Source organism: Emys orbicularis, chromosome 2, assembly GCF_028017835.1.
Source record: "Emys orbicularis isolate rEmyOrb1 chromosome 2, rEmyOrb1.hap1, whole genome shotgun sequence".
NCBI classification, from domain to species: domain Eukaryota; kingdom Metazoa; phylum Chordata; order Testudines; family Emydidae; genus Emys; species Emys orbicularis.
Window position 1 is genome coordinate 298,373,378 of NC_088684.1, and position 25,134 is coordinate 298,398,511.

General features: G+C 61.7%; 3 protein-coding genes across 3 annotated transcripts; 1 reads left to right on the forward strand and 2 right to left on the reverse strand.

Moving 5' to 3' along the window:
- The first annotated feature begins 11,659 nt into the window (after positions 1–11,659).
- LOC135874171 (retinoic acid receptor responder protein 2-like) lies at positions 11,660–14,686 on the forward strand. The gene is made up of 4 exons (XM_065398923.1): positions 11,660–11,824; positions 13,384–13,488; positions 14,094–14,198; positions 14,579–14,686. The coding sequence occupies exons 1-4, from the start codon at positions 11,660–11,662 to the stop codon at positions 14,684–14,686; spliced, it is 483 nt and encodes a 160-aa protein (XP_065254995.1).
- A 2,985-nt stretch (positions 14,687–17,671) lies between these two features.
- LRRC61 (leucine rich repeat containing 61) lies at positions 17,672–18,463 on the reverse strand. The gene has a single exon (XM_065398922.1). It carries the CDS (start codon positions 18,461–18,463, stop codon positions 17,672–17,674), a length of 792 nt encoding a protein of 263 aa, XP_065254994.1.
- A 4,667-nt stretch (positions 18,464–23,130) lies between these two features.
- LOC135875107 (putative protein ZBED10P) lies at positions 23,131–24,054 on the reverse strand. The gene has a single exon (XM_065400090.1). It carries the CDS (start codon positions 24,052–24,054, stop codon positions 23,131–23,133), a length of 924 nt encoding a protein of 307 aa, XP_065256162.1.
- Between the last annotated feature and the right edge of the window lie 1,080 nt (positions 24,055–25,134).

The following is a 25,134-nucleotide window of genomic DNA, read 5'->3' on the forward strand; positions in this document are numbered from 1 at the left end:
GCAGCGGTGAGCAAGTGTTCCGGTCTGAGTGCTGCTTGCTGGCTGCGGTGCAGTGAGTTTGCTGGGCTCGAGTGAGTCCTTGGTGGTGGGTCCAGGTCACAACCCCTTCCCCCCCCCCCCGCCATCGCCCCCTGGCTGGCAGCCCCAGCAGAGGCCAAGGAGCAAACGGATCCCGGAGCAGCGCAGGCTGGAACATCACGGTCTGTGACAGACGGACGGGTGTGCCCTCGGAGCGGAGCTCAGAGCACCCCCATGGGGGCCGGAGTGCCAGCCGGCGGGCATGCCTGCGGGCCCCTGGGTGCGGAAGGGGTGTCCTCACTCCTGCCCCAGGCAGCCGCTCCCCAGGGCCACAGCTTGGCTCTCTGCAAACGTGACCCACTCGGCTGGTCTGACGCGGGGCGGACGCCTCCTCCAACTCCCAGAAACAAACCCAGCCGGAGAGCAGCAGGGGTGGGGATCCCCCAGAGCCCCCAGCCGCAATGCTGACCCCATGGCGTGTCTCCTCTTTCCCTAGCCAGCCTGGGCATCTCTGGCGACCCCCACCCGCGGAAGGATGCTGCTATCACTGCCGCCCAGCGGAGACCCGGCGACCACCCCTGCCCATCAGACACTGCGCCCGCTCCAGCACCAGGCCGGGCAGAACGACCTGGCCAACGGATCCTGCTACCCCTTCCCCCCACCCCCGCTTCGCTCAGCTCCATCGCCCGGCTGTTCATCCCCAATAAAGCCAGAGCCCCAGTTCGGAAGGGCTGTGCTGTTATTCAGCCAGGGGCTGCCCTGCCGGCGGATGCTAAGTCGGGCCAGCCGGCCCCCCAGGGTATTTCTCGGGTCATGGGGATATGCTGGGCCCGCTCCCGCCAGCCCGGATTGCCCCCACGAGTCGTCTGCTCCAGCGCATCGTCTCCTGCCTGCTGTGGCAGGGCAGCCCAGGAGTCTGTCACCCGCTCTCCCACCCCGCTGGGTCCCCGGGCTCTCCCTGCCTCGCTCGGGGGTGGAGCATTTAGCTGGGTGTGGTGCCCCCGGGGTGTGGAAATCACCCCCTGAAGCACCCTCGCGAGTTTCACAGTCCAGCCCCCAGGAAGCAGGAGGGTGCTGGGGCGAAGGACCAGGCCAGGCAGGCAGGGACCTGGGGGACAGAGCCGGGGCGAGGGGTGCAGCCCCCAGAACAACTCACCAGGGCAGGGGCCTAAGAACCCCAAGCTTATCAGGCCCCCCTTGTGGCAGGGAGGCCCCGCAGTCCAGCTCGTCGGAGGACAGTCATCTGTCGGATCGCCCCTGTTTCTTTGGCCAGGGCTCTTAAAGATTCTCCAGTTTCATTTGCCATTATTTCAACTACTGCTTGTAATCTCAGGAGCCTTTTTGCATGAGATCAGAGGGGTGCTGCATCTGTACTGACAGCTGTTTTCCAACCTGCCTGGACGCACTAATCTGACTGTCCACCGGGTGCAGACAGGATCGCACCCGCCTATAAAATGCCCCCCCTTCCGAGTCACAGGGAAAACTGCTTAGGACCTGGAAAGAGAGGTCAGGGACATGCTGGCTTTGGGGGTGATCCAGCCATCTTCCAGCCCCCACACTCTGTGACACCCAGCAGCCGAGGAACAGGTGCCACCACAGGCGCATGTTGGAGGCAAGGCCCTTCTGGGTCTGACAACCTCAACTGAGGGAACCGCAGTCACGGTTTTACGTCCACCAGGCAGCAGGCGCTAGGCTCGCTACTGCTCCTTTTTGGGCCTTGCTTTAGGTCATCGTCTGCTTCTGGCAACCCTTACGAGAGCGTAGATGGTAAGGTTTTGCAGGCTGTTCCTCTACGTCTTCTTCTGGAGTCAAAATTGACTCTGCGTGGTCCTGAGGTGATGATTGGTTCGCTGGGGGTGGTGCCTTCTTACACTGCGAAGCATGTATCCACGCTGCGATGCCAGATAGTTTAACAGCCGTCTGGGTAGTAAGCAGTACCTGATGAGGACCCTTCCCCCGGGGCTCCAAGGCGTGTTTTCGATGGTGGTGCCGTATGTAGACCCAATCACCTGGTTCGAGGTCGTGGCAAGCGTCAGAGGTGGGTTCCGTCGGCCAGGCGGCTCGAACCTGTGAATGGAAGTGACTTACGGCTTGCATTAATCCCTTGCAATATTGAAGGAGCGTACTGTGCGTCAAGTTCAAGTCTGGGACTGGAGTAATGGTAGCCATAGCTCGCATAGGGCGTCCCATAACAATTTCAAAGGGACTCAATTTATGCCTTTGGGATGGAGTGGATCGCATTTCCATAAGGGCCCACGGTAAGGCTGCTGGCCAGCTTAACCCTGTAGAGTCACAAATTTTAGCAAGCTTATCTTTAAGTACACCATTTTGTCTTTCAACTACACCTGCGCTCTGTGGGTGGTAGGGACAGTGCAACAGGTGTGTGATATGTAATACACGATCCAGGTGTTGAACAAGTTGTCCGGTAACATGTGTACCCCGATCACAGGACAGAGTGGCAGGAATTCCCTTGGCAGGCATAATATGATTTAATAAACATTTGGCAACAGACAGTGAGTCAGCCTTTTGACAAGGAAAGGCTTCGATCCAACCAGAAAATAAACATACCATAACCAAAATAAATTCAAATTGTTGACACTTAGACATTTGTACAAAATCAAGTTGCCAATGCAAGAATGGTGCCTGGGGCAGGCCCCGGAACCCCTGAGCCACTTTTCCAGGTTTACCAATATTGTGGCTTTGGCAAGTGGTACAGGTGGCACAGTGGCGGGCTGCAAAAGAGCTGAAATGGGGGCCCCACCATCCTGCCTTAGTTACAGCAGAGACCATCCCCTCCTTTCCGACATGCAAAACACCGTGTAGCAGGGCAGCCAGCGACGGGTAGAGTGAAAAGGGGGCCAAAAAGGTGCCAGTAGGCGAACGCCAAAGGGAATCAGGATGTAGAGAGCAACGCTGGGCAACCCAGGAGTCTTTTTCGGCTTCTGGGGCAGAGTCTTGGAGCAGGGTGAGGTCAGTGAGGGACGGCGGTGGTATAGAAACAGAAAGGGAACCTAGAAACGCATCTGGGGAAGGTTCTATGGCAGCAGCATGTTTAGCAGAGGCGTCAGCAAATGCGTTACCCTTAGCAACATCAGTATCCGCCATCGAGTGGCCAGGGCACTTAACAATAGCTAGGGCAGACGGAAGTAAAACTGCATACAGGAGAGCAGCGATGTAGGGGCCATTTTTGATGGGGTACCGGCGGAGGTAAGGAAACCCCGAGCTTGCCAGAGGGTGCCAAAGTCATGTACAACCCCAAAAGCGTAGCGGGAGTCAGTGTAAATGGTGGCGGAGCATCCCTCCGCCAAAAAGCAGGCACGGGTGAGGGCAACCGATTCGGTGACTTGCGCTGAGGTCACAGAAGGTAAAGGCACAACTTCTAGAGTTTCAGAGAGTGACACTACAGTGTATCCTGCAAGGAGACAACCTTGGTCATCTCGAAAACAGGAACCATCAGTAAACAAAACAAGGTCAGAGTTAGGGAGAGGGACATCAGAAAGGTCAGAGCGCGGGACGATGACAGCAGAGACAGTTGCAAGGCAGTCGTGAGGATCACCGTCATCAGACAAAGGAAGGAGAGTGGCAGGGTTTAACTGAGAACAACGCTTTATGGTGATATACGAAGCCGACAGCAGTAAAAGTTCATACCTGGTAAGGCGGGCGGTGGAGAGGTGGCCTGTGTTACGTTGTAGCAGGAGAGTTTCCACAGAGCGAGGGACCATGAGGGTAAGGGGAGAGCGAAGGACAAGGGATTCGGACATTTCGACTAGGCGCGCTGCGGCAGCCACAGCACGCAGGCAGGGGGGTAAGCCTTGGGCAACAGGGTCTAAAGTGGCAGGGAAATAAGCCACTGGGCGGTTTTTGTCTCTGTGCACCTGAGTGAGGACTCCAAGTGCACACCCAGATTGTTCGTGGCAGAAAAGGGTAAAAGGCTTAGAGTAGTCAGGCAGCCCTGAGGCGGGGGCAGAAGCCAAACCCTGTTTGAGGGAAACAAAGGCAGAGTCGGCCTCAGGGGGCCACGGCATGGGGTCAGGCAGAGACTCGAGTGAGGTCCTGGAGAGGTTTTGCAAGGGAGGCATATTGGGGAATCCATTGCCTGCAAAATCCAGCCATGCCCAAAAACTTTCAGACCTGGCGTGGGGAGCGGGGTCTGGGAAAGCTAAGGATAACCTGGACGCGGGCGGGAGAAAGTGTACGGGAACCCTGGGAGAGGAGAAAGCCAAGGTATGTGACAGAGGCTTGACAGAGCTGTAGATTAGAGTGAGAAGCCTTGTGACCCTTCTTTGCTAGGGCAGTAAGGAGCACTAAAGAATCAGTTTCTGAGGCAGACAACGAAGGGGAACAGAGGAGTAGATCCTCTACATATTGGACTAGTGTGGACCCAGACAGGAAAACAAGGTCAGCAAGATCTCAGGCCAATGCTTGGGAAAAGTAAGATGGGCTTTCAGTATATCCCTGCGGGAGCGTGGTCCATGGGTACTGCCGCCCCTTGTAAGAAAAGGCAAAGAGATACTGGGAGTCAGGGTGAACCGGGACAGAAAAGAAAGCAGAGCACAAATCAACAAGAGTAAAATGAGTTGCACCTGGTGGGATAGAAGCCAGAATCGTTGCTGAGTTAGGGACAACAGGAAAGGCGGGTATGACAATGCGGTTAATGGCTCGAATATCCTGAACAAACCGCCACGATTTACCATCAGCTTTTCGAACTGGGAGGATAGGGGTGTTACAGGGGCTGGAGCAGGGGACAATAATGCCTTGTTTCCACAGTGCGGTCAGGACCCGAGCAATGCCAGCCTCGGCTTCGGGGTTTAAAGGGTATTGAGACAGGCGGGCAGGGGTTTGGAGGAGTCAACAGTAATGCAGACGGGGTCAGTATTTAGGCGGCCCACTTCAGATGGGTGAGTTGGCCACAGAGAGGATGGGACCTGCAAAATTAGGTGTTCAAGGGACGGGATCAATGGGCAACAGGGGACCGGAGTGGGAAGGGGAGTTTCGGACAGCAGGGAGGCCACAGAATCACTCAGAGAGGACTTGGGGATTTGTAAGTAGACACCATCCGGGGAAGAATAGATGGTACAGCCAAGTTTACATAACAGATCCCGACCCAAAAGGTTTACCGGAGTGGAATCAGAGAGAAGGAAGGCATGATCCGTGGAAAGGGGACCAACTTGGACCGGTAGAGGTTTTGAAAGGGGATAAGGGGTTGGGACTCCCGTAATGCCCACAGCGGACACGGTTTTTCCGGAGCGGGGAACCGCAGGCAGGTCGGTAGTACGAACTGCAGAGAGTGAAGCTCCCGTATCAACAAGGAAAGGGAGAGAAAGATCATTGATAGTCAAAACACACTCACCTGTGGGAGTGAGAGGTAGTAAAGGAGCTAAAATTTCCTGAGGTTCCCCAGCGCCCCATCATTGCTGTGGGACAAAGCAAGGCTGGGGACTGTCGGGCTGTGCCAACAGGGGGTCTAGCTGGTTATTTACAGAGCTATCAGGCCGGCGCGGACACTCTTCTTCCAATGTCCGGGCTGCTTACAGTAATTACAAACGTCCCCAAAACCCGAAAATCCAGTTCTTCGACCCCTTCCGCGACCACATCCCCGTCCTTGGACCCTTCCCCGTCCCCGGTACTGTTTGCCCTGCCCTGAATAATGCTGTATTTGCAGGGCCATTAACTTTTGGGAGGACTGTTCCTCCTTTCCTTTTAGAGTGCGGTGGCAGTGCTCTGCCACTGCTTAAATTTGTCCATGGTTTCCGTCTCCCACCCAACACTTATTCGCTTTAGCATACTGCCAATAGCAGGTAGGAGGCCATTAACAAATGCATGAGCCAGGGCGCCCTGTCCATTTTCACCCGGTTGCTGTATACCAGAATGTTGCAGGAAAACCTCAGTCAGACGGGTGCGATAGTCGCCCGGGCTTTCTCCCTGTCGCTGTTTACAGCAATGTATGGCTGTCCAGTTGGTTTTAGGAGTCCATACTCGAGGAATGGCCTCATGTAGGTGTTTAGCTCGGCCTTTACATTTGTTCCGGTAGGCAGCGTCAGGACCAGTATCTGGCAAATTAGAGTGGTGCTCACTGGCGGGCCAATTTGCTGCTGTGAGCCATTTTTCATGCTCGCTGGGGATTACAAGTAGCTTGCACAGCTGCAGGAGGTCTGCCTCAGAGGGTTCATACTAACAAAAATTCCTCTGCGAATTTGGTAGGATTTTCCAGGGGCTTTGGAAAGCCTTTTACAATTGAATGAAACTCTGCACGAGTCCAGGGTTTATAGCTCCAAGTGGGACCCCCTTGTTGGCCCCCAGTATGCAGGATTCGGAGGGGAGCCTGGATAGTTTTAGAGCCAGAGCACAAGCGGTGGGCCCAATCATTATCCAGGCTATCTTCGTATGTGTGAGGGAACGCAGAGGAGTCAGGCGGACTGGAGGGTTTGGGGGGAACGGGGGGGGGGGGTTTACGGGTCTGAGCGGTACCGGAGGAATGCGTCTGGGCGGTATCGGATGATCCGGACTGGCCTGAACTGGAGACCTCTGAGAGTTGTTCCTGAACTGGGGAGGTTGGTGACCGTCTATTGATCCGACGCAAGGCTGCCAAGCCAATTAATGCGTCTTCCTCATCGTCATCCCCAGAATTTAACAATGGGCTTTCTTCGTCCTCTTCCACAATGAGATGGGAGTATGAAGGGGGTTGGGATCGATCCGAGTCTTCTCGGAGAACAGGGTAAAGGGGAGCGCTCGGTCTGGTGGTGGGAGAGGAGGCTTCCAATAAAGCTTTTAACTTATCATTAGAATCTTTGAGAGAGGCGAGTTTCGATTCTGTCCACCTACCATTTGCCTCTTCCCACCACTGCATGAAACAATCAACCTCTCCTCTAGCCAATTTAGTTTTAGGTTGGCCGAGTTTGTCTTTTAAGACGTCCACTCGGTCTTTGTCCCAAGATCCTAACAGTGGCCACTGAGTTTTGGGATCTCCCTGAGTTAGCCTAGACCATTTTTCCAGAAATTTACAGGAGTCCAGACCCTTCCTAAAATACATAAAATGAGCCGGTGTTCCTTTAGGGAACTGTCCCGACTTAGACGTCTGGTTACCCTTACAGGAGGACTTTACACACACCAATCACACAAGAAGGAAATTCGGGGTTGTCAGAGCGATGCCCGGTGCAACACACAAAAGGAGCCCACAGGCTACTGCCTCAGTCGCCCTTGCTTTCACACCAAGGGTTTCACCCAAGGTGCGGTGCGGCTGTGACTGTGCAGATTTCACTCACTCAGACCGCGGGGACAGGAACCCCTTGGTCGGCCGATCCCCGGATGGAGATGGCACCCAGACTCAAACACTCCACAGGAGGACGGATAGACACAGAGACGGGACAGTCCTCAGTCCGGACAAAACACAGAAATAATTACCTGACCAGATTCCTGATGTAAGATCCCGGGATCCCTACCAGAACAGAGTGAGAACCAACAAGTTTGGTGGTCGTGCACCCTTCCGTTCCGGCGGCGGACCATTCGGGCCAAATGCCCAGGTGCCGGCTGCCACGGTCGTCCTGAAAAACGGTCAGGAATCACACGGCCCCAGTGAAGACGGTTGCCATCTCCGTGGGACCTCCAAATTGTCAAAGTCAGTCTCAGGACTCACAATTTGTCAGACCACTCTGTTTATTAGCAAAAGCGTTCTGCTAATACACCCAGAAAATGTGAGCGCCATTCAAGGCTCAAACCACCTTATTTATACAGATAAAAGGGCGCGAGATTAACAAGATTACAAAGGGAGCAGAACTGATAAATTTACCTGGGGCTAGACACATATCTCATGTCCTTATTAACTCTCACCAGTCTCCTGTTAATGTCCCACCATCAGCTTAAGTGGACCCATTGTTCAATACCTTAATGTTCCTCTTCCTGACAACTTTATCTCAACATTCCTCACCCCTGCTTAAAGGAACATACAGCATTTCTTTAATTCATTCTACTTCTACAATAGAATTCATTCTACTTTCACACTGCACAGTCACACAGACGTGTCCTGGGTATGCTCACACATGCTGCACACTAGCAACACGCATGCACCATACATGTTCACACACACACTGTGATGCTCACAGAAACACAAGCAGGTAGGCCTGGAAAGGGATGGGCAGTTAGCCCAGCCCCCTGCACTGAGGCAGCACACAGGGAAGCCTAGACCCTGACAGGGGTTTGTCCAACCTGTTCTTAAAACACCTCCAGTGATAGAATCTTTCCCCTAATATCTCACCTCCATCCCCCTGGCTGCAGATTAAGCCCATTGCTTCTAGTCCGACCTCCAGTGGAGAACTGGTCACTGTCCTCTTTATAGCGACTGAGACCCAACGGCCCATGGTTAGGAGGCACACCGAGTGCAGCAGGGCCCATAGGGGAGCTGTACCCTCCCCCTTCAGCCATCTCTGCCCCACAAGGGCCCAGTGGCCGCCCTGCGCCGTGCACCCGGCCTGGCGTACCCCGGAGACGGGCGGGTGCCCCGCTGCCTGTATCTCAGAGACGGTCTCTAAGCCGGCCGAGTCCCCTCCTCCCCGCTGCTGCTGCCCGCGCTGTCGTTCTCCAAGCAGATGAGGGGCGGCGGGGGGTAGTCGGGGAAGTTCCCCAGGTTGGCTCTCAGAAAGACGAGGCGCTCCACCCCCAACCCCCGCCTCTCTTTCAACCCGGCCAGGGAATCAGCTGGGAGCACGGCTGGGGGATAGATTGGCTTGGTGGCAGTGGGGCCCGGAGAGAGGAGGTCAGCTCGGAACCAGGGCCGGCTTTAGGAAGCGCTGGGCCCAATTCGAACATTTTCGGCGGGGCCCCGACAGGGATGACTTAAAAAAAAAAAACACGTATAAAAACACCTTTCATTTCTTCCATGTATTATTTACTTTCCATAACTATATAAATAATAACAAAATTATATATTACATACATTGCGCAACGTATGCGGATGCATGCTAACCCTACCTAAAGTTCTTGACGTCTCCCCCCGGACCCCTGCCCCATCCACCCCCCTTCCCTGTCCCCTGACTGCCCCCTGCCGCCCCATCCAACCCCTCCTCTCATTCCTGATGGCCCCCTGGGACACCTGCCCCATCCAACCACCCCTTCTCTCTGTCCCCGACTGCTCCTGGAACCCCTGCCCCTGACTGCCCCGCACCACCCAATCCAACCCCTGCTCCTTCCTGACTGCCCCCCCAGGACCCTTGCCCCCATTCAATCCCCCTGTTCCCTGCCCTCTGAACGCCCCGACCCTTATCCACCCCCCCACAACCCTCTGAACTCCCCTGCCCTCTTCCAATACCTCCTCCCTGCTCCCTGCCCCATTACCGCGCTGCCTGGAGCCGTTCGGCCGGGGCCGGGGCCGGGCTGGAACCGCTCGGCCGGGGCCGAGACCAGCGCCACGGCGCCCGAGCCGGGCCGGGCCGGAGCTGCTCAGCCGGGACCGGGCTGGGGCTGGGGGTGTTCGGCCGGGGCCAGGCCGGGGGGCCAGGCCAGAGGGAGCCGCGCGCTCGGACAGGGCCAGACTGGGCTGCGCCGCGCCTCCCTGGAACCCTCCTCGTGCCCCCCCCCGGCCAAGTTTACCTCCTGCCTGCTGCTTGTTTCAGGCTTCCCGCGAACATCTGATTCGCGGGAAGCAGGGGAGGGGGAGGAGAAGGGGGGCGGAGCGTTCAGGGGAGGAGGGGGAAGTGGGCCGGGGGCGGGGTGGACAGTTGCGCGGGGCCCTCTAGGCGCGGGGCCCCATTCAGGGGAATCGGCCGAATCGGCCCAAAGCTGGCCCTGCTCGGAACACTTTGAAGGTGGGCGGAGCGTACTTTAAGTACTTTACGAAGGATTAAATAGCAGCGCGAGGGTTGAGTCTGGCTGGCAGGGAGAAAGTGGGATCAGGGGCTGGGTGGGGGGGGCAGGCTACGGTTAGGGGCGTGGGTGAGGCACAGAGCAGGGAATAGCTGGCTTCAGTATCTAGGGATAAGTAACTCCGCTGCCCCCCGCCCTCCCCAAGCGCTCAGACTCTGTGCTGAGAATTCAGCTCTTCGAACCATTCGGAGAAACACTGAACTTCAAACCAGCTCAACCTTCAGCATTTCCAACCTCTGCTCTTGTGTTCCTCTGTGCAGGGCGATGCATTGCCTAATCCACCTGCCCTCCCAGCCAGTGACCCGATGCCACGGGGCCCCTGCCTGCCTGGGAAAGGTTCCGCTCTGCCACACGGTTGGTTCTCTCTGGGTGGAACATCTGTCGGGTTTCCGATAAAACGTAGCGACCAGAACGGACAAACAAACTGATCCAGCCGTGGGGGCTGGGAGACCCAGCACCAGGGACGGACACAGCCCGGTTCCCCAGCTTGTAGGGAGCAAGATGGACTCAGTGGGACCTGCCCAGGCTTTGCCCTCGCTGCTGCTCTGAGCTCCGTTCTCGTCACAGGGCGGGGGTGGGGAAAGCCTGCGGAGCCCCCTGTGGGCAGCACCCCTAGAGCCAGAACCCCTGCAGCTGTCAGAGCTCAGGGCGCCCGTTGGGAAGAGCTCCGGAGGGATGGCCTCGGGTCTGGGAGTTCGGTTCCTTTCTTTGCCATTGGCTCGCCGGGAGATTCCTCTCACTGGGCTGCAGGGATAGTGACCATGACGTGACCCCGCCCCCCCCTCACTCAGTATGCACTGCCCCGGTGCCCTGCGCTGGGCGATGCCCCTGAATTGCAAAGGGCTGTGAGGAGGAGCCAGCCCGGGGTCTCCCAGCACCAGGCCGAAAGCTCCTTCCGTTGCAACAGGAGGCAGAAGCTGAACCTCTGTGGGTCTCTTTCCATTCTACCCAGGGCCGGCGCTTCCATTTAGGCGACCTAGGCGGTCGTCTAGGGCACTAGGATTTGGGGGGCGGCATTTTGGCGGCAATTCTGCGGCGGGGGGTCCTTCGGCGCGCCGGGTCTTCAGCGGCAATTCTGTGGCGGGTCCTTCACTCGCTCCGGGACCCACCGCCGAAGTGCCCCGAAGACCGGGAGCGCGGAAGGACCCCCCGCCGCAGAATTGCCGCCGAACACTGGGAGCGCGGAAGGACCCCCCGCCTAGGGCGCCAAAAACCCTGGCGCCGCTCCTGATTCTACCTCCTGAGCATCCCCTCCCCCACCCCAAACACACCCCTGTCCCTGGTCAGATGGGGGCTGGGTGTGGGGCGAGCTGGCAGGGTGGTGGGTCTCTGCATTGCGGTGACCCGCAGGGCGTGCAAAGCTTCCCCCGGACACAGCCGGGGAGAGGAGCCAAGAAAGGATGTGCTCTGGCTCCAGGGACCTGCGGCTGCAGCACCGAATGGGCTCGTTCAATCCAGCCCTAGAGGCGAGATGGGTTTAGTGACCAGCCACAGGACAGAACTTCCAGGCCACCAGGAACTGGGCAACCCGTTCCCCTGGCTCGCCCTCCCTCCTGCCCCACCCCCACGGCCGGGCTGTGCCAACTTTGCCTGCCTCTCTCCAGCAGCTCCCGACAACTAATCGATGACAGAGATTGCAATGGGCAGGGTGCTGGCCGGGGCAGCGGGAGGAGTAGGGCAGCTTCTGGGGAATTAGTTAATGGAAGACTAAGATCAACAGAGGGGAGTTCTTGGGGTGGGGGAGAGGGGCAGACGGCTCCCTGGGATCCATTCGCCACCCGCACAGATGAAGGGGCTGCTAGTTCTGGGCTTGGGCTTGGTGGCCCTGGCTGCGGCTAGCGAATTGACGCTGCAGGAGAGGGTGGTGGACTTGGTGCTGGAGGCTTTTCACAACAGGAAAGTCGTGCAATGGGTGTACAAGAAACAGGCCATGGAAGACGTCACTGAAACAGTGAGTGCGTGAGAGCCGGCGACGCGTTGCTGTGCGCTGAGCTGCTGAGTCCCTCCCCAGAGGTGGCTGCTCCGCAGTGATGGGGGAATCGATTCCTGTCTACCCAGCCTGTATGGTGCTTTGGGATCCTGTGGGATGAAAGGAACGTGGGACTCTCATGGCTGAGAGCCCGTCTGGGTGGGTTTGCGGTGGGGGTACACAGCGCTCATGGTGAGGACAGAGGAGGTCTGCAGAGACTGGCTGGGGGCAGGGAAGGGGAGCTATGGGGAGGGGAGGATTTGGGTACAGGGAGGGGGGTGGGATGGCGGTGGGCAGGGGCCTGGGGATGAACTGGAGCTCTGCAGAGCTTGGTGCAGACACAGCCCTGCTCAGCACTCCCAGTGGCTCATGCGTCGTGCATCGCCTGGGGGGACAAGGCCAGCTAGGGGAGAGGGCAGGGTGGCCAGGGCTCTGCGCAGCCAGAATGGGGAAAGCAGGACGGAGCCTGGCCCCGTGGAGCTGCTCACGGCCCGGCAGGCAGCGCGAGGCGGGCGTCGGTCGGGAGAGCTGGTTCCAGCTAACGGGGCTCAGCGTACTGGCCCAGGGGGGCTAGGCTGGGTTGCGGGCACCTGGCCAGCCTTGTCAGAGGCGAATGGGCGTTGACCTGCAGAGCTCAGCTACACATGAACTGTGCCCGGTCCCCCTGAGGGGGCAGCCAGCGGCAGGCACAGGGTGCGGGGCACTGCCGGGGGCCTAGGAGTGGTGACGTCCCAGTAGCCCCGCCCCTTTGCTCCCCAGGCTCGCCCCGCCCCTCCTGAGGGGGGGACCCAAGGCCCACCCGCTCCCCTGGGGTCCAGCCCAGGGCTGCGCATTGGATGCTGCTGGTGCTGCTCACAATCCCGCGCTGCCCCTCCCTGGGCTGTAACCCGCTCTCCCGGGCGCTCCAGCGCCTGCTGCAGCTTCCTCCCACGCTGCGGCCGAGCTCGGGCTGGCTGCCCACAGTGCCCGGCCTCTCCGGTGGCAGCTTTTCCTCCCGGCTGTGCCCCTCGGCCTCCCCCGAGACGTAACCCACCAGCCATTGGCCCCTTCCCGGCTGCTGCGGCGTGGGGCGAACCCCCCACACTCCAGCACAGGCCGCGGGGCGCTCAGGGGCTTCTCCCAGGCTCCTCTGCGGACACCGCTGCTCATGGGAGCGGGCGCGTTGGACGTCCTGTCAGACTTGGGGGCCGGGAGCAGCACGAGGCAGAGGGAGTCTCTTCTACCAGCCCCTCCGTCGCCTGGGGTGACACTGCCCCTCACAGGGTCGCGCCATGGCGGGCGAGTGAGGCTGTACCCCGGAGGTGGCTGGTTGGTGCAGGCCGCGTGCCCAGGCCCCTGGCTCTGTGATGGGCTGGAGTCTCCAGCACACCCGAGCACTGGCTAGTCACAGTGAGCAATGCACACTCCCCTTAGCATGCAGGGCCTTTCCTCAGGACCCACGCGTCCCGGGGAGCCTCCACCCCCCTCGGCAGAGGGAGCCCGGGGCTCTGGCAGGAGCTGCCAGCGGCGCTTTGCTGACCCTGGTTTCTGTTTGGTTCCAGGAGTATCCGGCGGGGCCCTTTGTGCGGCTGCGGGTCAAGCTCCAGCAGACCCAGTGCCCGAACCAGCCGGGGAGCAGACAGGACTGTGCCCTCAAACGCAGAGGGGTGAGCGAGGGGCCAGCTGCCTCCAACCTCTGTCTGTCCGTGCGGCTGGGTGACTGCTCCGGAGGGTCATTTCCTCCCCCTCCACTGGGGAGCGGGGCTGCGGTGACGCTCTCTCCGCCCCGGGAATGAGGTGGGGTGCAGCCCCCAGCTCCGCCGGGCCCCAGGGAGGAGTGCGGAGCGTGCGAGCAGCAGGGAGGGGCTGAGCGGTGGCACGAGGCTGAGTGTGCGCCGAGTAGGGAGAGCTCCAGCTGGACCCTGCGTGGTGGGGGCTGGAGGCGGCTGCCCGCAGGGCAAGGTGCTGGGCTCTGGTCCCTGCTCTGCCAGGGACTCCCCAGGGACAAGTCACCATGTGGCGCTGGCTGTGCGGGGGACACAGACTGGGGAGGCCCAGCACCTACAGGGATTAGGGCCAGGGGTGCAGGGGTGTAGGTGCACCAACCTGTGGGTGCGAGGGGGAATATCCCCCGCGGTGAGGGAGGGGCACAGACGGCCCTGGGGACACGTGCAGCAGGGGGAGCTGGCCGGGCAGAGCTGCTGCATGTTCTCGGCAGCCTCTGGGCGCTGCCCACGGGGCTGGAGGCTTCACTTGGTCCCTCTCTCCTCAGAGGAAGCAGATCTGCCTGGCTTGTGTCAAGTTTGACTCCCGCAGTGGGGGAAAGGTGCTGGATAGGTACATTCACTGCAGGACGGAGAAGCAGCAGCCTGAGACGGTGAGCGCGCCCGCGGGCAGGGATCGGGCGCTAAGCCGCTCTCCTGGGAGCAGATGCTGGGAAAATCCAACACGTTGGCAAGGGGCCTGAGAGCAGTGCTGGGTGGGGCCACTCCCAGGTGCAGCATGGGTCTGCGCACAGAGGATGGACGGACACCTGTGCTCCTGGTAGATGCCAGGACACGCACATGCCCACGACATGCACACAGACAGGCACACGCATGCAGCACGTGAGCACCGAGGCTCAGCGGTTCCATGCTCTGTGCAGACTGATGGTGCCAACAGCGCTGGGCCCAGCCCATGCCCCCAGGGCGCTGCTTGGGGCTGGATCTGCACCAGCTCCCTGGCCGGAGCTGTGACCTGGCACCTCTGCCCCTGCAGGAGACAGAGACAACGAGACATGAGGAGGCGTGCAGCACTGTGCAGGAGACGGGCGAAGCGCCCTACCATCCCGGTGTCTTTGCCTTCTCCAGAGGGCTGCCGTCGTAGCCAGGGCGCCTCCCCCACATCCACAGCATGGTAGGACGGGCACCCGCAGGCAGGGCCCTGGGACCAGGTGGGGGCTGGGCTGCTCATGGTTCCCTTCGGGGGCTCTGGGCTGGGCACCAGATATCTCCCCCCTGTGGCCGAGCCCCCCGGCAGAGCGCTCCGTGCCCGCTCCCCTTGGGACTGATGCCCTTTGACCCACTGTCCTCCCCAGGTGCTGATCCCACAGCCCAGCAGAAGGCGCCAGCGGGAGGGGGCGTGTCCAGCACCCCCAAGGGGGACCAAGGGCAGGCAAATGGGGCAGGGGTTTCCGGGGTCCGGCCTGGGCTGCAGAGACTCGGGCTCACCCAAGGCAGCGGTGAGCAAGTGTTCTGGTCTGAGTGCTGCTCGCTGGCTGCGGTGCAGAGAGTTTGCTGGGCTCGAGTGAGTCCTTAGTGGTGGGTCCAGGTCACAACCCGCCCCCTCCCCCCCCGCCCGCCGGCTGGCAGCCCCAGCAGAGGCCAAGGAGCAAACGGGCCCCGGAGCAGCGCAGGCTGGAACATCACGGTCTGTGACAGACGGACGGGTGTGCCCTCGGAGCGGAGCTCAGAGCACCCCCACGGGGGCCGGAGTGCCAGCCGGCGGGCATGCCTGCGGGCCCCTGGGTGCGGAAGGGGTGCCCTCGCTCCTGCCCCAGGCAGCCGCTCCCCAGGGCCGCAGCTTGGCTCTCTGCAAACGTGACCCACTCGGCTGGTCTGACGCGGGGCGGACGCCTCCTCCAACTCCCAGAAACAAACCCAGCCGGAGAGCAGCAGGGGTGGGGATCCCCCAGAGCCCCCAGCCGCAATGCTAACCCCATGGCATGTCTCCTCTTTCCCTGGCCAGGGCCTGGGCATCTCTGGCGCCCCCCACCCGCGGAAGGACGCTGCTATCGCCGCTGCCCAGCGGAGACCCGGAGACCACCCCTGCCAGTCAGACACTGCGCCCGCTCCAGCACCAGGCCGGGCAGAGCGGCCTGGCCAACGGATCCTGCTACCCCTTCCCCCCACCCCCGCCTCGCTCAGCTCCATCGCCCGGCTGTTCATCCCCAATAAAGCCAGAGCCCTAGTTCGGAAGGGCTGTGCTGTTATTCAGCCAGGGGCTGCCCTGCCGGCGGATGCTAAGTCGGGCCAGCCGGCCCCCCAGGGTATTTCTCGGGTCATGGGGATATGCTGGGCCTGCTCCCGCCAGCCCGGATTGCCCCCATGGGTCGTCTGCTCCAGCATATCGTCTCCTGCCTGCCGTGGCAGGGCAGCCCAGGAGTCTGTCACCCGCTCTCCCACCCCGCTGGGTCCCCGGGCTCTGCCCTGCCTCGCTCAGGGGTGGAGCATTTAGCTGGGTGTGGTGCCCCCAGGGTGTGGAAATCACCCCCGGAAGCACCCTCGCGAGTTTCACAGTCCAGCCGCCAGGAAGCAGGAGCTTGCTGGGGCAAAGGACCAGGCCAGGCAGGCAGGGACCTGGGGGACAGAGCCGGGGCGAGGGGTGCAGCCCCCAGAACAACTCACCAGGGCAGGGGCTTAAGAACCCCAAGCTTATCAGGCCCCCCTTGTGACAGGGAGGCCCCGCAGTCCAGCTCGTCAGAGGACAGTCCCGGGGCCCTGCGGCGCAGCTGGGGTGCCCCCGGCTCTACAGACTGGGCACAGAGAGGCAGGGGCCAGGGAGCAGACAACACATTTATTTCACAGGCAAATCTCTTCACGTGGCACCGCGGCACTTCCACACCGGGCAGGGCCCATGGTGCCGGAATGGGCAGTTCCCAGGCCTGCCTCCCCTTGGTCGCCCATGGCTGTGTCCCCTCCTCCCCCTGAGCCCGGGGGATCGCCCCACCCCTCCCCTGGGTCCTGCCCCCCAGGAAGCAGGCTGACCGCTCCTTCCTCCCAGTGGCTCAGGGACACTTGTCGCAGTCAGCGCTAGGGCTGGTCCTGGCCTCTGCTCCTGTCTAGTCCAGCGTGCGGGGCACCGCTGCCCACCTGCCTCCGCGCCAGCGGTCCGAGAGGGGCTCCTGCCAGCCTCGGATGGAGGCAAAATCCCATGGGGTCAGCTATGTGCCATCCCCAGTCCCTGGCAGGTCTCAGAGCAATGTGCCAGGGCACACACCAGCCCGGAGCCCGGCTGGCGCTCCCCAGCGGGGGATGCTGCCAGGGCCCCACACAGCTGGCAGAGCTGCCCTTCACCATCAGACGGGGGTTCACACAGACTACAGGTCCCCCCATCCCCCGCCTCCTCTCTGCCACCGGGGGCAGCCGGCCGGTTCTCGCACGGGCACTGGGTTGGGAGGGACAACAGGGGAGAGGGAAGGTGCTGCCCTGGTAAAGGGACTGGTTCCCCCAGGACCCTGGCCGGTAGGGACTGAACGCTGGGCCCTGCTGGCAGCTGGCGAGCTGCCTGCGGGAAGGAGACTCAAAGGGAAGGACGTGGGGGGGTCCCCTCCCCAAACCCATCACTGCCTCTGGCCCCCACTGGCCCCGTGAGATGAGGCGCCAAGGAGTGAGGGAGCGAGCCATGGGGCAGGCGGGGCCGGTGCCCACTGGTGGTGGGCCGCTTGCCCTGAGCTGCTCGCACGGTGCCTGCTGGTGGAATTGTCTCCAGGGCCGCCAGCCCAGCTCCTCTCAGAGCAATCTGAGAATTAAGCCCAGGGCGGAGGGTGCTGGGGGCAGCCCTGAGCCCCAGGGCAATGCCAGCGGCTGAGCAGACTCACCGGAGGCCCGAGGGGAACTGGCGGGGTGCTGTGGGGAGATCTGGAAAAGCCCCCAGGTTTGCCGGCGCCCAGCACTCCACAGGCCCAGCTCCAGGGGCTCCCGCGCACACCGGTGCTGGGGCTCCGTGGCTGGGCCCCTCCGTCCAGTCGGCTCCTGGAGCCCCTCTTGCTTGGGCCCCAAACTCCTCTCTGGCTTCGGGGCACAGTCAGATCAGCTTGGGATGAGGGGCTGGGGCCAGCTTCGCCCCTGCAGGCGGTGCCCGGCGGGCAGCTCAGAACACGTAGGAGCTGGGGTCGCTGCGGACGCTCAGGGCCCGCTCCGCCTGGGAGATGGTGTCGTCCGCCCTCTCGCTCAACTCCCGGCACTCCCGCAGCACGTCGTTGAACTGCTTGTAGGCCTCCTCCATGATGGAGCTGCGCCGAGCCGGCCTCCGCTCCCAGTAGCCCTCCTCCACCCAGGGCAGGGCCGCGCCCGGTGGCTCCGGGCTGCCCGCCCCGCCGCTGCCGCCCCGCTCCAGGGAGCTGTCCAGGTCCCTGCAGAGCTGGTAGAGCTCGCTGCCGCGCCCGGAGACCCTCTCGCCGTCGATGGCCTTGAGGCCGGGGAGCAGGTCCCCCAGGGCGCTGCGGTAGGCGCCGGAGGCGCAGACGGGGTTGCTGAGGCGAGCCCGGGCGTCGTGCAGACGCAGGCTCTCCAGCCGGCGCAGCCCCGCCAGGCACTGCAGCTGCTGCAGGCTGCCCAGCAGGTTGCCGGCCACGTTGAGGCTCTGCAGGCTCTCGCAGGCGCCGAGCGGCTCCAGGCTGCAGATGCGGTTGGCCGAGAGGTTGAGGACAGCCAGGGACTTGAGGGCAGCCAGGGGGCCCAGGTGGGAGATGGCATTGCTGGAGAGGTCCAGCCACTCCAGGCTGGCGCACTCGCCCAGGCAGCCAAGCTCCGAGATGCCCAGGCCCCGCAGCTTGAGCAGCAGGATGGACTCCAGGGCGAACTCGCCCGTCTTGGCCTTCAGCAGCTGGGCGGTGATCCTGACGTTCTCACCCTCGTCCCCCTTCTCCGCCCAGGGCTCCATTGCGGCCGGCCCGCTGCCCTACGGTTCAGGCAGGGCCCGAGCGTCCCACAGCCACTCAGCCACGGCACGGAGAACCTCTGCACACCCCGAGCTGGGCCAGGTCCGGGAAAGCGCTTTGCCCCTTCCAGGCGCCTCTGCCCCACAGGGCTCCCTGGACCCGCTGCCCGTGCAGCCACGCTGGGTCACGCCGGCAATGCACCAGCCCCTGGAAGGGAAGAGAGACGGGATCAGGACCCTGCCCAAGCCCAGCCGCCTCCTTCCCGCCAGCAGCAGCCTCAGCCAGCAGGGCCTGTAGTAAGAGGAGGCCCTGAGATATAAACCTTGGTATCAGAGGCCTGGTGTGAGGCCTAAGGCCTGAACTAAAGTAATGGTCAAGACTTTGCTAACATAAAGCAAAGTTAAGCTGTGAGCCAAAGGCTGGCCCTGCTCACAGAAGCTGGCAAGGAAAGGGCTGATGCTGTAAAAAGAGACATACCTAAAAGGTACTGGACACCAGATATCAAAACATACACTATACTGGAACATTCCACAGATAACATGGAACAGGCCGACCCATCCCAATGACAGGGGCAAAAGGGTAAAATGATGGATAGAGTTGTTTTGATCGAACCAACATGTACAAGGTGAGAGGCGGTACCTTGCTACGTAGAGGGGTTGCACCTCAATACGTCAGGAGTGATGTGTAACTTGTTTGTACCTGTGTATAAAAATGTATCCCTGGGGTGGTGTCTTTGTCCGGCCGAGGGGGCAGTGTTAAGTCCCGCCACTGACTGAGCCGGGTCCATTGCCAAGAGGCATCTATTAGTAGTATGCCCGGTAGACTAAGTAATCTGCGGGGAACTGCAATTGTGTCCAAGGTCACAATAAACCTGGCCGAGGTGCCTTCGTACCTTACTAGAGTCTGTGGTCATTGGGGGTTCTCATCAGGTCTGCTGTGTCAGCTATTTGCGCAAAGCTGGGGCAGCACACAGAGGGAACACACGCACGCAGCCGAGTGATATCAACACAGGAGAAAGCAGAGCATCACACCGGTAGCATCTGACAACAGGGCCGGAGCCCCCTTGGGCCCTGCCCCTGCACACAGCTGGGCGCTCTGGGCGGCTCTGTGGCCTGCTGGCCCCTGGTGCTCGAAGCTGCCGTCTGTGGCAGGAGCAGCTCAGTTCCTGGGCTGGAGAGGTGGGGCAGGGAGGGGGCACGAATGTCCTGCAGGCTGCTCCGGGCGGGATGCTGCCAGACCCACAGTGAGAGGTTTGCCCCTGACCTCGACGGCAGCAGGGACCGAGAGGTAGGTTCACACTACAAGCAGCAGCTGCTCAGAGCTGGGTGAAGAAGGAATTCACCCCTGCGGCCCCACATGCCTGGCCACGTCCGTCCAGGGGCATCACCCACTGCCTGTCTCAGACCTGACACCTTGTTACTAACCCTCACACACCCCGTGGGTCAGGGGTCTCCCTGGCTTCTTCTGTGTCCCCTTCCAGCCCACGCCATGGCCAGAGCTCGGGCTGCTTTGATTGCCAGGCGCTGGGGGGGAGGGGGGAGCGCAGCGGGGGTGGGGGCGCAGGCACTAGGGGGCCAAGGCTGCAATGGTTGGCCTGCAAACGTGTGCGGGGTGCAGGTGGGGAGGGAGCAAGAGAGGTGGGGGAGGGGCGTTTCCATCCCAACGAAGCAAAAGGGGGGTTTGGAAATAGGGAATTTAAACATCAATTCTTGGCACCCTTGCAGGGACCCCCCCGGGGCCCCAGGCCGTCTGCAGCCTGCCACCGCCAGTGGGCCAGGGAGAGTGCGCAGGGGGAGCTTCCGCCACCAACCCCTGCCCCCTGCAGGGCTGGCGGGAGCCCGGGAATGCACATGCACACCGATGTGTGCAGAGCCAGACACGCCTGTGCACACGGATGTACACGCGTGCATCACACACACACACAGGTGTGCAGAGCGACACAGCTACATGAATGTGTATGGGGCGCTCACAAGGATGAACACAATCACATGCACACACACAGATGCACACGTGGATGGCCGCACACACGGACACGGATGAACACACGGACACACGCCCACCCCCCACGCTGCATTCACAGGACCCGAGCCGTGCCGCCCCGTGTCCCCCACCCGCAGCCCCTCACCTGGCGCAGCCGGCTGCTCGCTCCCGGCCGATCCCTTCATGGGGCGGGTGCCCCCCCTGCAGCATTGCCATGGCAACAGGGGCCGAGGCAACAGCTCCCGGGGCGGAAACATTTAAAGGGCCAGAGGCACGTTCTGCAAAGCGGGGGCGGGGCGGCTCCGCGGGACCCTGCTGGGGCCGGTGGCTGGAAGCAGGACCCTGCAGCCCCTGCCCCGCGGGGTCCCCAGGCACCACTGTCCCAGCGCTGCAGCCAGCTCCGGAGCACTGCGCGCCCCCGTGGCTGCGCCCCCACTGGAGCCGGGGGTGTTGGCCTATGTCACAGAGTGTCGGGGGACACAAGGCCCTGCACCCCCGGCTCCCTGCGATTCACCAGGACTCTCAGCCAGCCAGTAAAGCAGAAGGTTTATTTAGACGACAGGAACACAGTCCAAGACAGGTCTTGCAGGCACAGACAACAGGACCCTCCTCGGTTAGGTCCATCTTGGGGTTCCAGGGGCACCACAGCCCCGTTGGGGGGGTCAGAGCCCCGTCTGGGCTCCCTCCATTACACCAGCCAGCTCCTGACAACTCCAACTCCCTCCAGCCTCTCTCACCCAGCCTCTCCCCGGCTCCTCCCCCAGCCTTTGTCCAGTTTGCCGGGCAGAGGTGTCACCTGGCTCCAACCCCCTTCCTGGGTTCTCCTGTTACATGCTCAGGTATCTTCCCTCAAGGCCAGTCTCCCATTAAGAACAGTCCCAGTTCATCACAGCCTATTAGAACCCCCTAGGGTGACCAGAATATGTCCCGATTTTATAGGGACAGTCCCGATATTTGGGGCTTTGTCTTATATAGGCTTATATTTGGGGGGGAGGGATAGCTCAGTGGTTTGAGCATTGGCCTGCTAAACCCAGGGTTGTGAGTTCAATCCTTGAGGGGGCCATTTAGGGAACTGGGGTAAAAATCTGTCTGGGGATTGGTCCTGCTTTGAGCAGGGGGTTGGACTAGATACCTCCTGAGGTCCCTTTCAACCTCGATATTCTATGATTCTATTACCCCCCACTCCCTGTCCTGATTTTTCACACTTGCTGTCTGGTCACCCTAGTCGTCCCGTCCCCCCCCCCCCCAGGACTCCATTCCTCCCCCCCATTTAGCCCTGCTCCCGGTGTTTACTACAGTCATGGACAGGTCAGGGGCTCCTTGAATTTTTGTTTATTGCCCCGACCTGTCCCTGAGTTTTACTAAAAATAACCGTGACAAAATCTTACCCTTAGGAATGGGGCATCAGCAAGCTGCCCCGGATCTGTGCACACACACACTGCACATGCTAATATACAGATACACACCATGCACACATACACACACAGATGCACACCATACACACACACACCTATCTGCACACACACAGATACACACCATGCACACACACACACAGAACTGCACACACAGATACACCCTGTGCACACTCACACTGATACGCACCATGCACACTCACATACACAGATACACATCATGCACACACCCAGATACACACTGTGCACACACACATCTGCACACACACATCTGAACAGATATACCCTGTGCACGCTCACACATGCAGATCTGCACACACACATATACCCACTGTGCACACACACACAGTGCACACAAAGATTTGCACACACAGAGATACACACTTCACACACAGCTCTGCACACACACCCAGATACACACATTGCACATGCATACATACACATCAGTCACACACAGATCTGCACATGCACACACATACACGCTGCACAGTCACACAGATGTGTCCTGGGTATGCTCACACATGCTGCACACTTGCAACACGCATGCACCATACATGTTCACACACACACTGTGATGCTCACAGAAACACAAGCAGGTAGGCCTGGAAAGGGATGGGCAGTTAGCCCAGCCCCCTGCACTGAGGCAGCACACAGGGAAGCCTAGACCCTGACAGGGGTTTGTCCAACCTGTTCTTAAAACACCTCCAGTGATAGAATCTTTCCCCTAATATCTCACCTCCATCCCCCTGGCTGCAGATTAAGCCCATTGCTTCTAGTCCGACCTCCAGTGAAGAACTGGTCACTGTCCTCTTTATAGCGACTGAGACCAAACGGCCCATGGTTAGGAGCCACAACGAGCGCAGCAGGGCCCATAGGGGAGCTGTACCCTCCCCCTTCAGCCATCTCTGCCCCACAAGGGCCCAGTGGCCGCCCTGCGCCGTGCACCCGGCCTGGCGTACCCCGGAGACGGGCGGGTGCCCCGCTGCCTGTATCTCGGAGACGGTCTCTAAGCCGGCCGGGTCCCTTCCTCCCCACTGCTGCTGCCCGCGCTGTCGTTCTCCGAGCAGATGAGGGGCGGTGGGGGGTAGTCGAGGAAGTTCCCAAGGTTGGCTCTCAGAAAGACGAGGCGCTCCACCCCCAACCCCCGCCTCTCTTTCAACCCGGCCAGGGAATCAGCTGGGAGCACGGCTGGGGGATAGATTGGCTTGGTGGCAGTGGGGCCCGGAGAGAGGAGGTCAGCTCGGAACCAGGGCCGGCCTGTATCTCGGAGACGGTCTCTAAGCCGGCCGGGTCCCCTCCTCCCCGCTGCTGCTGCCCGCGCTGTCGTTCTCCGAGCAGATGAGGGGCGGCGGGGGGTAGTCGGGGAAGTTCCCCAGGTTGGCTCTCAGAAAGACGAGGCGCTCCCCGCTCTCCCCCTGCGGGGGGCGCCTCTCGGAGAAAGGGCTGTCTGGGGCGGTGAAGATGCGCTCGGAGAAGGCCCCCGAGGGTGGGCAGGACAGGTAGAGCATGGCCACCTTGGCCAAGGCCGGCCAGAGCCAGTGCCGCTTCTCCCAGTACCCCAGCGGGTCCTCCCGGGCCCCGATGGTCTGGTTGTCGCGCAGGTACCTCTCCACCATCACACAGGCCGAGTGGCTCTCGGTGGGGAGGGAGGCCCCGCGGCCCTCAGACGCCAGCAGCCCCACGCTCTCCAGGTGCTCGGTCAGGGTCTTCTCCTTCTGGATCAGTGGAGGCACCGCGGAGCTCGGCCCCCTGTCCCGATGGGGCTCCCCTGGCCCCGTCTCTGCCTCCCAGGGCTGTGGGGCCGTGTCCACACAGAAGGCCTTGCTGGACTGGGCGTTCCAGGGGGAGGAAGGGCAGCCGGGGGGTGAGGCCAGGAGCTCCTTGACCTTCCGGACCAGCAGCTGCTTCCAGTGGTCGAGGTCGGAGCCCAGCGGCAGGATGGCGTCCATCCTGCCCTTGAAGCGGGGGTCGAGCAGCGTGGCCAGCACGTACTCCTGGCGGTGGAACATCTCGCTGATCCGGGGCTCGGTGGAGAGCTGCAGGGCCAGGCTCTCGGCCAGGCGAACGGCGGAGCCAGCCCCCTCCCCGGCCTGGCTCTCGAAGCGCAGGCGGATCTGCTGGAGGAAGATGTGCAGGTAGCGCACCTGCGGCAGCACCTGGCTCAGTGAGGCGTCGGCCGCGCTCGCCTCCCGCACGGCCATCTCGAAGGGCTGCAGCAGCTCCACCAGGCTGCGCATCAGCGTCCACTGGGTGGCGCTCAGGGCCAGGCCGGCCTCGCCCATCCGGCCCTTGCCCACGTACTCCTGTACAGCCGGCTGCAGCGCCAGCAGCCGCTCCAGCATGTAGTAGGTAGAGTCCCAGCTCGCCGTGGCCTCCTGCTTCAGCCGGCGCGGGGCCAAGCCGTGCTGCCGCTGCAGCTCCGCCAGCCCCCTCCTGGCCTCCGGGGAGCGGGCGAAGTGGGCGCAGATGGCGCGGGCCGCCCCCAGTGTGCCCTCGATGCTGCGGTGGAGGCGCAGGAAGCCCAGCACCAGCTGGCTCAGGCAGTGAGCGAAGCAGGGGATGTGGGTGTGGCCGCCGTCCTTCGCGGCCCGCTCCACGCCAGGGCTGCCGCCCGAGACCAGGAAGCCGGGGCTCAGGGAGTTCTGGGCCAGCCACAGCTGGAGCTGCTCGGCCAACACCTGCTGCACGCCACCCAGCGCCTGCTCCCCCTGCAGCGCCTGCACGCACAGCACCGCCTGCCTGCGCTGGCTGCATGGCTGGCGCTGGCCTGACTCCGAGCGGGGCGCCAGCCAGTGCGCTGCCAGTGCCAGGTACTCCCCTGCCGGCCCCTGGGCCCACACGTGGGCACTGAGGTGCACCCGGCTGACGCTGGCCTGCTGCAGCTCCAGGGCCAGGCCCAGGCCGACAGCCTGGCACAGCTGGGGCACTGCTTTGCGGGAGAAGAAGGCCGGCGAGGGGATGTGGTAGCGTGGGTCAGCCTGAGCCATGAACCGGTGGAAGGGCTTGGCCGAGACGAAGGAGCAGGGCAGGGCCATGCCACACAGCAGCTCGGCAATGCTGCGGTTCCAGGCCTGCGCCTGCGGGTGGTTTGGGGTGTATTTGCCGGGCACGTCCCCGCCCCGCTCGGCCAGGCCGGCTTGGTTCTTGCTGGGGGGCAGCGGGGCAGCTGGGGCGGGCAGGGCTTTCTCCACCTTGCCTTCGGGAGGTGCCTCACTCTGCCAGCTGTCACAAACGGGAGCTGGGGCCCCGCCAGGACTGACGCAGGGCAATCTCAGGGGGTC